This window comes from Pituophis catenifer, unplaced genomic scaffold (genome assembly GCF_029215685.1).
Source record: "Pituophis catenifer annectens isolate HBS135680 unplaced genomic scaffold, rPitCat1.0.hap2 SCAF_2, whole genome shotgun sequence".
NCBI classification, from domain to species: Eukaryota; Metazoa; Chordata; class Lepidosauria; order Squamata; family Colubridae; genus Pituophis; species Pituophis catenifer.
In genome coordinates, this window is record NW_027256882.1 from 148285730 (window position 1) to 148299451 (window position 13722).

At 41.8% G+C, this 13722-nt stretch overlaps 1 protein-coding gene across 4 annotated transcripts; it reads right to left on the reverse strand.

Moving 5' to 3' along the window:
• Positions 1 to 1603: 1603 nt before the first annotated feature.
• On the reverse strand, positions 1604 to 11751 carry CDK2 (cyclin dependent kinase 2). 4 transcript variants are annotated; one of them, XM_070934760.1, is made up of 7 exons: positions 11636 to 11751; positions 9978 to 10055; positions 9339 to 9462; positions 7042 to 7212; positions 4150 to 4251; positions 3260 to 3463; positions 1604 to 2664 (listed from the first exon to the last, which is right to left on the reverse strand). In XM_070934760.1, exons 1-7 carry the CDS (start codon positions 11749 to 11751, stop codon positions 2560 to 2562), a joined length of 900 nt encoding a protein of 299 aa, XP_070790861.1. In that variant the 3' UTR covers positions 1604 to 2559. The 4 variants fall into 4 exon arrangements, with proteins under 4 accessions (XP_070790861.1, XP_070790863.1, XP_070790862.1 ...); XM_070934762.1 differs by lacking the exon at positions 7042 to 7212; XM_070934761.1 differs by lacking the exon at positions 4150 to 4251.
• Positions 11752 to 13722: the final 1971 nt, after the last annotated feature.

A 13722-nucleotide genomic window follows, 5' to 3' on the forward strand; every position in this document is an offset into this window, starting at 1 on the left:
GGCGGCATATAAATTGAATTAATAAATAAATAAATAATAAATAAATAAACCAGTTGCCAAGTGCCCAAAATGTGATTGCATGACCATACACACAGGCTGTGTTATGTGCAAGCAGTTGTCAAAACTGCAAAATTGAGTCGCAAATACCTTTTGGAGGAGTCCGTCACTAAGTGGCTGATTATGAAGCAAGAACTATATGTAATTAAATCTTTTGTTTCACAATAAAGTCTTGATATATATGAAGATACAAATGGAAAATGTAGGCCAGTGATTCTCAAGATATGGTCTCCAGTCCCTTAGAATCCCCAAGACCCTTTCAAGGGGTTGCAAAGTCAAATAAAATAATTCTGGAGCTCAAATAAAATAGCTCCAAAACTCTTTGAGGTCCGCAATCATTTCTAAGTCTGTAAAAAGTTCCTGAAATCAAAATGTTGCTTATAACTGCTACACCATTTACATTTCATCCCCCAAATCCTTGAAATCATTGAAAACTGATGAGTATCTTTGTTTTGATGAAAAGGAAGCCATGCATTAAAATTGCTAGTATTTAATGATTTAGAAACTGATTTCACAGTACTGTATTTAGTAACATTTGTCTTACAAAGAGCTAAGAAAACAAAATAATTTTCTTTAAAAGATTATATTACAAAAATGTCAAGGTGCTTAGACTAACAAATTCAGAAATCTTTTTTAAAACTAATAGCCGTATAAATATATATATATATTTCCAGTCCAACAATGAAAGGAAAGGACACCATGGTTCCAAATATTGCTTTGAATAGTGACATGAATAACATCTTGATATTTCTGTATTATTACACTAAGCAGCGTCATGTAAGAATGTCCATTTTAATTCAAGAGGTCCTGAAATAACCAACTTTCTTAGTGAAGTTTCCATCCATATCTGAACAATGGATTTTTCATCTATGAGTGAAGATAGTAAGAATTATGACCTAGGATGAATGAGAACTCCCCCCCCCCACTTTGAGGAAAGTGCAGTCCTCTCCATCTTAAAATACATGTTTCATTTCTACAATAAATGAGCATTACCCAAGCATATATGCTTTTGATAAAAAATAAGCATTTCAGGAAGACAAATACCAGATGGCTTTACTGAAGCCTCATATTTAAGACACCTCACACAACTGATTGAGTAAGTGTAAAATTTGGAGTTATTTCAAAATCAGATTTAAGTTATTGCTGCATGCTAGAGACATGTTTTAGGTACTTCACTTTGCCTTATTTTGAAATAAAATCCTGAATTCTAAAGGGAAGTATTCTTCTATTTAGCAAATGTAAGTGGTCTTTAAAAATTCTCAATATGAAATTTTTATGACAATACTTCACCTCCACATGGCACTGACCAGAAACCATGATTTTTAAGTTTAGCTATTGTTCAGACTATTTTTTTTAAAAAACTCAGAACTTAAATGACAATTCAACTGATGTAACTTGAATAATCCAGTTCCCTCCAAAACAGGGTGACACAAAGATGTAGACATTGATATTTCTGGCTCCCCAGAACAAGCCAGAAAAGTTTGCTAATCTGAATTCTCTTATAGAAGTCTTAAGACTTCTATTTGGCTCAAGATGTATGGCTGGATATTATAGGAGATAGAATAATTAGGTATGTATTTCAAAGCTCACGTATAATTTAAGCATCTATTTGCAAGATACATTACTTAAAGCCAGGGATGTAAGGCCAACCCATCAGAACTGACATTTGAAACTTTCCGGACTGTGATAGGAAGACAGTATTGGAATGACAATCCATAATTGCCAAACATAAGGCATGAATTGGCTGCAAACTCAGAAAGACCATCAGCTCACTGACACAGAATAAGACAACAGGTATATAATACAACACAATACTGGGTGAATAAAGATTTGCCCATCTCCCTACTGAATGAGCAATTTTTTTTGGAGTTTTTTCTTTTCTTTAAAAAAAGTACTCTGCATATCAGATGTCAAAAAGAGCTTAAGTGATGGAGCCAGCTTTTGAATAATTAGCAAGGCATACTGTACCACCAGCTTCAGCAATCCCCTCTCTTCAAAATTATTTTAATCCAAGTGGGTTAAACTGAACATCACAGACGAAAAACACCATATTGCCAAAGTCCCTTCTACACCTGAAGGAAAGAGAAGCATCAACACCGTACTTGTACCAAGATGTCAAGAGCTGGAGAGTAAGCAAATACACAATGCCTTATTTTGAAGAAGCCACCAAGAAGGAAGGCATGGAACTCATGGGAGAGGGGGTGATAAAACACGTGAAGAATGAAAGGGGTGCTTTCTCAAGCAAGTTGAATCCTTGGAGCTGGTAGCTTTGGACACCCTTCTCTCTTCACAAGGGAGCTTGGAACCAAGCGAATCCTCAAGCTCAGCTTAGTGCTTTAAAGGTGAGTAAAATCCTAAAGGTGTAGGCTGTGCCCCAATTGGATCACCAGTGTTCTCTCCGGGGTTAAGTTGAAAAGTTAAGTGCAAGCAACCAGGGCTGCCCAAGAAAAAGGCATGTTGCAGAGCCTGCACTGCAGCTACTCTGTTGGCTCCAGTTCCATTTCACAAGCGGAGGTGTGGCAAAGCTTTTGTGACATCTCGAAAGAAGGGGTGATTGAGAGCAGTCTTGGCCGAGATTCTCTTGTTGGGATCATAGTGCAGCATCAGCTAAAGGGGAAAGAAGAAGAGTGCAAGTTTCATTAGTCAGTCTTTTGCACTATAATATACTCAAAATGTTGAAAGTGGCTCAAGTGGTTTTCACTTCCCAACTCTCACTTCAACTACTTTGTTCAAGTTAGTGCTATGTATTTCAGTCTTAGTCAAGTTAATGACAAGAATCAAAATCTAGCGACTAAAAGTGTGACTTCAGAGTTTGTCCCCTAAAGGAATGTAAGCAGAGAGTTACAACAGTTGGGACACTCTAAACTAAGACCAAACCATTTTTCTTGTAGGTGGATAAAACATGCATACAGCTCACAAGTTCTACACTGACATATGACAGTTCTCCTGGCACTAAGTAAGGAGAAATAAATCAATTTTAAAGCAGGACAGCAGAAGAAAACATGGAGGCAGAGCAAACTCTGAATAGGAATTTGATAAAAAATGCCAACGTATATAACACAAATCAATAAGGGAGCTTTTGATTTGGCACGAGTGCAATTGCCTATTACTGTCAGATGCTCCTTAAAGTACCTCTACCTTGGTTCTTAGTATAACCACATGCTATAGGTTCAAAATACTTTTCACTCTACATAAAACTCACTGCTAGAAGTTTTCTGCCTTCTTCATCCAACGGTGGTACTACTTTGCTAAAGTCCTGTCGGGCCCACTTGGGAAAACTGGACTTATAGTCAGGCATAGAGGTGACTCCTGGCCACACAGTCTCATCCGGGGTGCCCAGTGTGCGGAAGATGCGAAATAGCTGGTCGATTTCTGAGTCCCCAGGGAAGAGAGCTCTACGGGTTAACTATTTGGCATAAGAACAAAAGGTTAGAATCACAACATAGTAGGCTTTGCTAGCCTAACTACTTTGAGGCAATGTTTCAATTTTGTCCTTTTATTACTCAATGATTTTACTCTGTTTCAGTTATAAAAATATTATGCAAACAGCAGGATATAAAAAATGGAATTTTCATCACGATGGCCCCTATGGAGCTAAAAGCCTCATATATGAAGATACTTGGGAGAAGGATTATGTGTTAATACTGACCATCATTAAGATAGATGGAAGGAATCTGGCCCATTCCTTCATTCCAATCATTCAGCAGATAAAGAACCTTCAGCACATGCTCAACGTATGACCCAATTCTCCATTCTTGAAGCACAAATTGCCCCTAGCAGGGAAGTAGTTCTCTCCAAAGCCCAATTCAGTCCTCAGAAGTCAACTGATCCTGTCAGCAGGCTTTAATTGAGTTGACCTACTCATGTTTCACACACACAAATGAATGAGCGTGTGTTTTACAGCAATAAAGCTTTCCTTACGGAGCGATAACTTTTTCAAACGTTTTGAGTCTGCAGTGGCATAGTTACCTACATTTGTACAATAACCTCGAGACCTTAACATCACAAGCCACATTTTCTGGCTCCTGCCAATCGAATGCCTTTCAAGCCCAATCCGCTGCTCCACCCCACTGTCGTTTCCAAAATACGCACCATCTCCGCAAAGATGCATCCAAGGCTCCATATGTCCACTGCTGTTGAGTAGTATTTGCAGCCAAGGAGAATTTCTGGAGCTCGATACCAAAGAGTCACCACCTAGTGTGAAATATAAAACCCCTAATGAATGTACAATTAAAATAAGCTATTCAGTAATGGACACTTTCATCCAGTTGTCTGTCTCACAAGCGCTATCCTTCCATTTTTTGTAAATGCATCATATATTACCACCAAATTAATTCACATTAATTTGCTATTATATGGACTGGAGTCACTTTTCAATAGTTCACCATGTGACTCACATACAGAAGATGCTATATTCAATTCTTGGTCCCTCCAGAGCAGAGACACAAGCCAGAGGCACCAATAAGGCAGCTCCAAAAGTTTCTTTCAGAAGCTAAGAAAAAAAAGGGGGGATTCCTGAGTTATTGTATCCTATTTACATACCACAGAGCTTAATGAACAGGAAAATGTTTTATTGCTATTAATCACATGAGTTTATATGGTCACAAGAATATCCTCGGCATCATTTCTCAGATTTACCTCTGAGATGGCCAAACTCAGAAATGATTTCTGAAATACTTTTTTCTTTCCTCTTACCTAGAAAGCAAGTTTATTTAATCATTGATGACACCAACTTTCATTTAAGTCTGGTTTGGCAAGTCCAAACTTTTAAACTGCAGACCCCAGTTTTAAAATAGAACACAAGTATTTTAAATGGTTATTAGCTGTGTAACAGAGCCAAGCACCTTTAGAATGAACCGATTTTACCATATATCAGAAAACAAAGCCAGGTAGTGCTTCTTATGAGGGCACATTGAGCCAAATGTTCTTTACTGTGAGACACCCCCCCCCAACTGCAACAATCATATGAGTAGATAGATTATTTTGGGCACTGACCAATAAAATGGACGCAAGGGCTAACTGGCTATGACATCTGCCACCCCATTGATCGCCAGGATTGATTTGGCTGATCTGGCTGGCTAGGCAGCTGTCCCTTTCCTCCCTCGCCGGTCCATATGTGCCCCTGCCAAAGCTGTCTGCTCAGTGGAGAGGACAACCATCCCAGACAGGAGTGTACTGTACCAATCTTTGGTAAAGGGTGTGGGTAGGATTCGTGTAGTACAGCTAGTCCTCGATTTACAACAGTTTGTTTAGTGATCATTCAGTTACAGTGGCCCTGACGAATGATCATTTTTCACACTTATGACTGTTGCAGCATCCCCATGGTCTGTAATAAAAATTCAGATGCTTGACAACTGGCTCATATTTATGACGGTGCAGTGTTGTGGGGTCATGCAATCACTTTTTGACTTCTGACAAGCCAAGTCAATGGGGAAGCCGGACTCACTTAACCACGTTATGAATTTTAACTGCAGTCATTCACTTAACAATTGTGGCAAGAAGGGTTGTAAAATGGGGCAAAACTGACTTAACAACTTATCAACATAAATTTTGGGCTCAATTGTGGTTGTAAATCAAGGATTACCTATATATGTGTACACCTTCTGAATTTTTTTTGTGGATCCTGGACTTCCCATTGCAATTGCTGCTGAAAGTCAGCAACAAAGAGTGCAATTAAAAGCTTAAAGGATTAACTTTAATCTATACCTTTGCTTTAATGTGAAAATCTCATTTTTTTTTTCTTTCCCTACTTTTGATTCCAGCTAAAAATCAGTTGTCCTATCCTGGCCTACAACAACAGAAAATGCAATCTCAGCGCTGATGAGAAAGAATATTAGTAAAATATTCCAAACTTAGCCCTTTAGGCGTTTTGTTTTGATTAAAATAATAATTTTAATCAATGTTTTGAATAGAGCATGGAAATGAGCCATAGCAACAAAGACATATAATACAAAAACTGTACTCTGAGAAAGTAACGCAGCAACTGCATTTCAACATAAAGCCTCTTTGAAAACAGCCACTTTCAGCTGGAATGCAACTAAGTTGTGTGAAATCAACATGGAGGGAAATCTGAAAGAAATAAATTTGGGCCATGTTCCTGAGCAGCGTGATATTAAAGAAATTGTTTCCCTAATGCTACTCAACCTCAAGCCCACTCATATTTATATGTGTACACCTACAGTGAAAGCCAATAAAAAAATGGATTATAAAACAATCCAGGTTTTTCCATTCAAGGCACAAATTGATCAAGTTCATATTATATTCTGGACATATTATAAGATTGAGCCTCCAGGAGAAGTCTGGAAAAGGGGGAAGGAAAGAGAAACAAGCAAGGTCAATGGACTCAGTGATAGAAGCAATGGATGCACCATTGTGTAATTTTAAAGGCCAGAGCATCTGGAGAAGGTCTCTAAATGTTAACCCCACCTTGATGGCACGTAATTGATCAATCATGTTTGATACAAAATATAAAAGAGAAAGAGAAGAGCCAATAACTATGTTTGAAAACCAGCATTTTCCAACCAACCAGATTACAGGTAGCCCTTGATTTATGATCATTCAAAGTTACGAAGGTCCTGAACAAATGGCAGTTATGAGCAGTACTCATAGTTTCTTCCATCCCAGCACCCTTGCAGTCAAGTAATCACAATCTGGGGGCACACAACAACCAGTTTGCACTTACAACAAGCTGCGGCACCTCACAAGTGATTGCTATTTGCAACCTTCCTGAAAGAGTCAATGATAGAAAATGTGGCATGTTGTTGGGGTAAGACTCCCCGCCCCCCAGGTTTGCACTGGTCACTCATGCACCCCCTTGCCACATCTCCCTTGCCCAACTCCTCCCCAACTTGTGCATTCCCCAAGCTTTACAATCACACTGCTTAGTGATGGAAATTCCAGTCCCAATTACCGCTGTAAGTCACGGACTATATGTGTAGTATAGAGTATAGAGAATGCCAAAGTGGGGAAAAACAAATTGTTCACCTCATGCGTGTAGGTTCTCACTGGCACGCCAAATGCACGCGCAAGCCCAAAGTCAGCAAGTTTTATTGCTCCTTCTGCATTGATAAGGAGGTTCTGTGGCTTCAGATCTCGGTGGAGGACACGATGGGAATGGCAAAAGGCAAGACCCTGCAGTAGCTGGAACAGGTAGCTCTAGGAAAAACATAAACATGTCTGGAATAAAATTAGGTTTTGGTTGTGCTTGGAGCCTATTGGCAAAAACTAACCACTACTGTCCTTAGCAATAGCAGTGAATGTTGTATGTAACATGGTGTGATTATGGTTGGAATCTAGTCTACCCGCTCTCTAGTAAAACCTTGACTGACCATATCCATGAGTCCTTAAGTCAGTACAGGTAGATCTCAACTTATGACCACAATTGAACTCAAAATTTATGTTGTTAAATGAGAAATTTAGGTCTCAAAAGGTAATCACACGATTCCGGGACATTGCAACTGCCCTAAACACGAACCAGTTGTCAAGCATCTGAATGTAAATCTCATGACCATGGGGATGCTAGAATGGTCGCAAGAGTGAAAAATGGTCATAAGTCACTTTTTTCAGTGCCATTGTAACTTCGAACAGTCATTAAACAAACTGTTGTAAATCGAGGACTACCTATATAAGTGGGTCCATCTGCTATACAGAGGGTTGCAATTTAGAACATAAGAGGGCTAAATGACAGAATATAAGTTAACAAATCCAATGTAAGAAAAATAAACATCTTAATGGATTCAGTCTAAAAGATCACAATATTGAAAAGAACATGTTTACTGAAAGGATCCTTGAGTTCCTGTGCTACAAGAAAGAGGAACTGCAAACAACAGAAAAGCAAATGTTTTTGTAAGTTGAAGGCTGTAAGGCCTTCCCTGAGATCTGATTGGCTGTGGCCAGTTTGGAGAAGCTAGACAGGCCCTTATCAGTGTACCTGGGGTGAATTCTATTGTTAGGCAAAATGGGCCATTGAGGAGGGCAGCATAGCGGAGGTCCATTGTAAAAGATATGGAATGCTGAGGTCATCAGCTGATGGATGGATGTTGACAGTTTTGTTGCAATTCCCTTTAGTTGATGGGGAAGCTTTTTTTCCCCCTTTGATGAGATTGCAAGGAGATGTCTGGGGCAGGGTGGATCAATTTGGATCTGATGGGATTAGGCAAAAAGATACTGGATTTGACCCTGATCATATCCAAAAGATCTGAGGGGCATGTCTAATTAAACATTCTGTGTGCCACTTTATGAAGAACCATGTCTACCAGACTCTTCAGTCTATAAGGTCACAGTCTGTCTGTCTTAAGGACGAGGACAAGCCTTAAGGACAAGCCAGGATCGGCTATACTGCTGGACTACTGCCTCCAGCCTCCACTTGGTAACCCAAAGTAGAGGGTCTTGTGGTTTGATTTACCACACTTAAAAAAATAAGGAAACACCTTGAACATTTAGCAGAGCTATATAATTTCATTTGGGTCTATATAAGATTTTAGTCAACTCAAGAGTATTTAGGAGCAAAGCCAGTCTTACTGCACACATTGTTCATTAAGAAGCTGGTCTTCCGGGTGCGCTTCAAGGTTTTGGTTACCACCTTTAGAGCGCTCCATGGCATCGGACCGGGGTATCTACGAGACCGCCTTCTGCTACCAATAGCCTCTCACCGACCAGTACGCTCCCATAGAGAGGGGCTCCTCAGGGTGCCATCGGCCAAACAGTGTCGACTGGCGGCCCCCAGGGGGAGAGCCTTCTCTGTGGGGGCACCTACCATCTGGAACGAGCTCCCCCCAGAGATACGGAAGATCCCGGACCTGCGCACGTTTCGCCGTGCTCTCAAAACTTTTCTATTTCAGCAAGCTGGCCTGGCCTAACTCCCATCTTTTAAATTTTTAAATTTTAATTCGTGATTTTATAAATTGGGTGTTTTAATCTGTGTTTCAGCCGAAATATTTAATAATTTTAAGGGATTTTTTAATATTTGTATTATCTGTATTTTATCTTGGCTGTTCACCGCCCTGAGTCCTTCGGGAGTAGGGCGGTATAGAAATTTGATAAATAAATAAATAAATAAATAAATAAATAAATAAATAAATAAATAAATAAATAAGAAGCTCTGTATGGCCTTCTACATTTAAGCGCATGTCCATTGAAGACACAAAGGTCTCCTCAAAATCCTCGGCTTGCAGCACTTCTGTAGTTCTTTTGTCAAGTAAAAAAAAATGTACCCAGTATACCTGTGAACCCAGAACTAAGTTGTGTTGCGTTTTTTTTGGTACATGCTCTGCATGGCTTACCTTGATAAGAGGTAACTCTACACCACTGATGGAAGTAGAAGAATCCATGAATTTCTTTAGATCTTGATGTAAGAACTCAAAGACCAAATAGAGTTTGTTCTCAGTGTGGATCACATCCAACAATCTGGGGAGTCAAGGAAGGGATGGGAAATAAAAGACAAACAATAACTTTTGGATGTTGATGACAAAACCGCAAACAATTTTTTTACAAATTCAATGCCATTATTATCTTAGAAGGTTACAAATTATATTCAAGTTGCCCATGTTTCTAAACTTAGCAGAAATAAAATAAGGAACATGGAAGTGTGTAACTTCCAGTTTACTGCAAAACCTTCTTTGAAGCAACTTTTCCCAGATCAGTTGCTGTCAGTTATTGGCCCATAAAAATGGCTCCTCTCAATTTAACTGGAGAACTGAACAGTGGCCAATGTTTACCAACAATTTAGCTGGAAAATTGAACAGTGGTCACTGTTTACCAACCACTGTAATTGTACAATTACGGTGGTTGGTAAACAGTACAATTGGTAAATTGTACAATTGTTCAATTACAGTGGTTGGTAAATGGCCTGAAGACTCACCAAAAATAGCATTCTATTTATCATTCTCCAGATCATCTCCTTCTGTTTTCCACATACTTACTTGACTATGTTGGGATGGTTCAATTCCTTTAAGAGTGAAATCTCTCTGATGGCAGTACTGGGAACTCCTTCTGTCTCCCTGATAACAAAGAAAACAATCAAATTAAGGAGAGGAGATGAAACTAGAATGAATTTAGCTAACTAAATTGACTGCATGAGATGCTGAGATAGACAATTAAGCACCAGAAGTTGTAGATGAAAAAGATTGTGCATAATAGACGATTACTCAATGCAAGTGGAATAGTACATTAGTAATGCAGATTAAATAGTTTATGCTGGGACTTCCTTATTATCCTATATGAATATTTGGTATATTTGACTTTGTATCCTCTAATGTCTGGGTTCACATATCAAACTGGCCTTCTAATCTAACTATCAACTTTATAGGGACAAGACCTGGGAAACTCTAGAATATAAATATTCCCCAAATCATTTCCACTTGCTCACAGGACTAGTGTGAAGAAAACATGAAGGGGGAGGAAGGAAATTAAGTACATGTATACCACCTTCAGCTTCTAGTAGATAAAAAAGGGGAGATATCTAACAAACGAAGAGTGCTCATGATTTTATCACGCCCAAACAACAATAGGAAAAGGGCTTACTGAAGACCTAGCATTATTAACCGAACCCAAAATATTAGCTGGGTATTATTCTACAGCACACGGAAGGGACATCTAGTTACTTTTCATAGCAAAGGACATTTTTAAGCGCTGCTCGCATAAGATTCTCTTGCTGCCAGCAGCATCCTTGTAACTTGAAACGTGGAAGAACATTTTTCGAGTCACCTCTGCTCCAATCTCAACGGGCCATGCCGTGAAATAATTACAGGAACTTGTAAAGCAAGCTGCCTAGCGATTCCCATTCCATCGTTCCATCGTCTCTCTTTCTGGAGCTCTCCCAGCCCCGGGGTGGGTGGGTGGGCGGGCGTCATCCTGCATACGATCCTCATTTCGCCAGGTACCTACGTGGCGAAAGAGCTCGCGCTCTGCTCGGGGCTAAGGAGCAGTTTTGCAGGCAGGTAAAATTAGCACCTTATTAAAAGCGAGATAAAAGAGGAGCCGCGGAGGCGACCAGACGCTGCGTGGGTTCCCTTCTCGTCTCTTGATAAAACTTTCCGGAAACATTTGGGACGCGGATCAAGAAGAGAGGAAAGCATCACTGAACCAACCCTTCCATCTATAAAGGCAAAGGGGGTCTCCAACCATGTCGACTTTAAGCCTGGGAGGACTTCAACTCCCAGAATTCCTCCAGGCTTTAGTTGCCAAGATTGGAGACGCCTGATCTAAGGCACCCTTCAGGGCAATGCTGGCTGGGGAATTCTGGGAGTCGAAGTCCGCCAGGCTTAAAGTTGCCAAAGTTGGAGACCCCTGATCTAAGGCACGCTTAATGGCGAAGGAGGAGGAGCAGCCGAGCCGCCACATTATGAGTCTCCCGTTTTTGTTTTTTATTTATTTTATTTTATTTTCTTCCTCGACCACCGCCCCAAAGGTAGAGGCTTCCTTCCAAAAAAGCAAAGCGAGGCTCCGGGGCTGCGCTTTCTCCTTTAAGCGGAGAACCTATCCCGCTTCCCGCCGCCTGTATTCGTCTGTTTACACGTGTCTGTGTTTGTGTGTGTGTAGATGTTGGAAGGGGGGGGGAGAGGAAAGGTCTTCCACTCACGTGTCCAAGCGGATTTTTTTCAGCGCGACCACCTCGCCGGTGACTTTGTTCTTGGCTTTATAGACCACGCCGTAGGTGCCTTCCCCGATCTTCTCCACTTTCTGGAAGTTCTCCATCGGAGGAGAGGCGGGCTGGGGAGGGATCCCAGTTTGCCCCGAAGATCCTCGCCGGCAACTAAGTGCAGGAAGGGAGAGGCGGTGGTCCGCAAGAGCGAGATCTCGGCGGTGGCTGGCTTGCTTGCTTGCTTGCTGCTGCGGTCGGGAAGGAGGGACTCGAACTCGCGCCACGCCGATCGACCGCTGCGTGTTTCTTCCGCTCGGCAGTTGAGCGACCGCGGCAGCTGCTGTTGCTTCTTCTTCTTCTTCTTCTGCCTTCGCTCTCTTTTTTCCCGCGCGCGACGCTGAACTTCAAACAATACTAACGATTCCAGCTCTTCCACCCTCCCCGCTCCTCCTCCTTTCCTCCGGCTTCCCGCGTTCCATTCGCTCCGCCTTCCTGCCACCCGATTGGCTCCGGGGTTATAGCGAAGCACGTTGGACGGGGGAGAGAGGGGGAGGAGAGAAAAAGAGAAGAGGGTAAGTTTTTCTTAAAGGGCCAGCGCCGTCGCTTTCGAGAAGGAGAGTTTTCGTTGTTAAGGGCCCAGGGGCAGTGGCGGATTTCAAAATTTTTTACTACCGGTTTTTTTACAAACCAGCGTGGTTTGGTGGGCGTGGTGTGGCTTGGTGGGCATGGCTTGCTGGGCGTGGCAGGAGAAGGATACTGCAAAATCTCCATTCCCACCCCACTCCAGGGGAAGGATACTGCAAAATCCCCATTCCCTCCCCACTCCTGGGGCCAACCAGAGGTGGTATTTGCTGGTTCTCTGAACTACTCAAAATTTCCCCTTCTGGTTCTCCGAACTGCTCAAAATTTCTGCTACCGGTTCTCCAGAACCTGTGAGAGCTTGCTGGATTTCATCCCTGCCCAGGGGCGGATACTTGGGTGGAAAAGCAGATTGAATGTAGTGGGAATGGATGGCGGGAGGGAGCAGAGCTTCGGATTTAATGCGAGTCGATTTTAAAAATCTTCAAAAAAAGACTCTTGAGTACATAGACTTGTCTGAAATAGTATACATTCTCCTGCTTGAGCAGGGGGCTGGATGAGAAGACCTCTAAGGTCCCTTCCAGCTCTATTCTATTCTAAATATTAACACAAAGGAAGAAATCAGCTGAACATGGGGGATGTGTTTGCACAGTTTCTCCCTAGGTCCGTGATGGCGAACCTATGGCATGGGTGCCACAGGTGGTACATGGAGCCATATTGGTGAGCACATGAGCTCAGCTCCGGCACACATGCGTAGTGCCAGCCAGTTGATTTTCGGGCCTTCTGGGCCCACTAGAAGTCAGGAAACACGCTGTTCCCAGCCTCCAGAGGGCCTCTTCGGGGGTGATGAAGGCCATGTTTGCCCTTCCCAGGCTCCTAGAAAGGCTCTGGGGAGAGTGAAAAATGGGCCTACTGGGCCCACGTGCCATCGCGTGCCAAAAGCAAGGGGAGCATAGGGGGGCGGGGTGCATAGAATTATGGATGTGGGTACACATGCGTGTGACCTCCCCGCACTCCCCCCGCTTTTGGCACGCGATGGCAAAAAGGTTAGCCATCACTGCCCTAGGTGGCGATGGCACACTTTGAAGATCACTATATATATAAATGGTTATGGGAACCAAGGCATCTGTTACCCCACTTAGATGATCTCCATCCAACCTGAGCATGAAATAGATACTGATTTTTTATAATGAAATATAGCCAAAATCTTCACCGTATCTCCAGTGTTTAGTCTTAAAATATTGCGAGTTTAGGGGTGAGAATGCCAAAATCTTGCAAGGATTGTGATTCCAAGGGATTTTGGACATGCATGTACACATGCTCACACTCTATGTAACAATGCCAACACAAAAGGCCTTCTGTAATATTTCCATAGACTTTTCATACTATTATAGGCTATTCAGGTAGTTCTCGACTTAACCTTTCGTTTATCCCTGAAAAAGTGACTTATGAACGTTTCTCACACTTGCGACCATTGCAGCATCAATGTGGTCACGTAATTAAAA

Coding starts and splice junctions, on each gene's coding strand:
- CDK2 (XM_070934760.1), bottom strand. CDS start 11,751: ATGGAGAACTTCCAGAAAGTGGAGAAGATCGGGGAAGGCACCTACGGC. Junction 7,213..9,338: donor TAGAGTTACCTCTTATCAAG/GTAAGCCATGCA, acceptor TGTTTTTCCTAG/AGCTACCTGTTCCAGCTACT. Junction 4,252..7,041: donor TGAGAACCTACACGCATGAG/GTGAACAATTTG, acceptor ATTTCACACTAG/GTGGTGACTCTTTGGTATCG.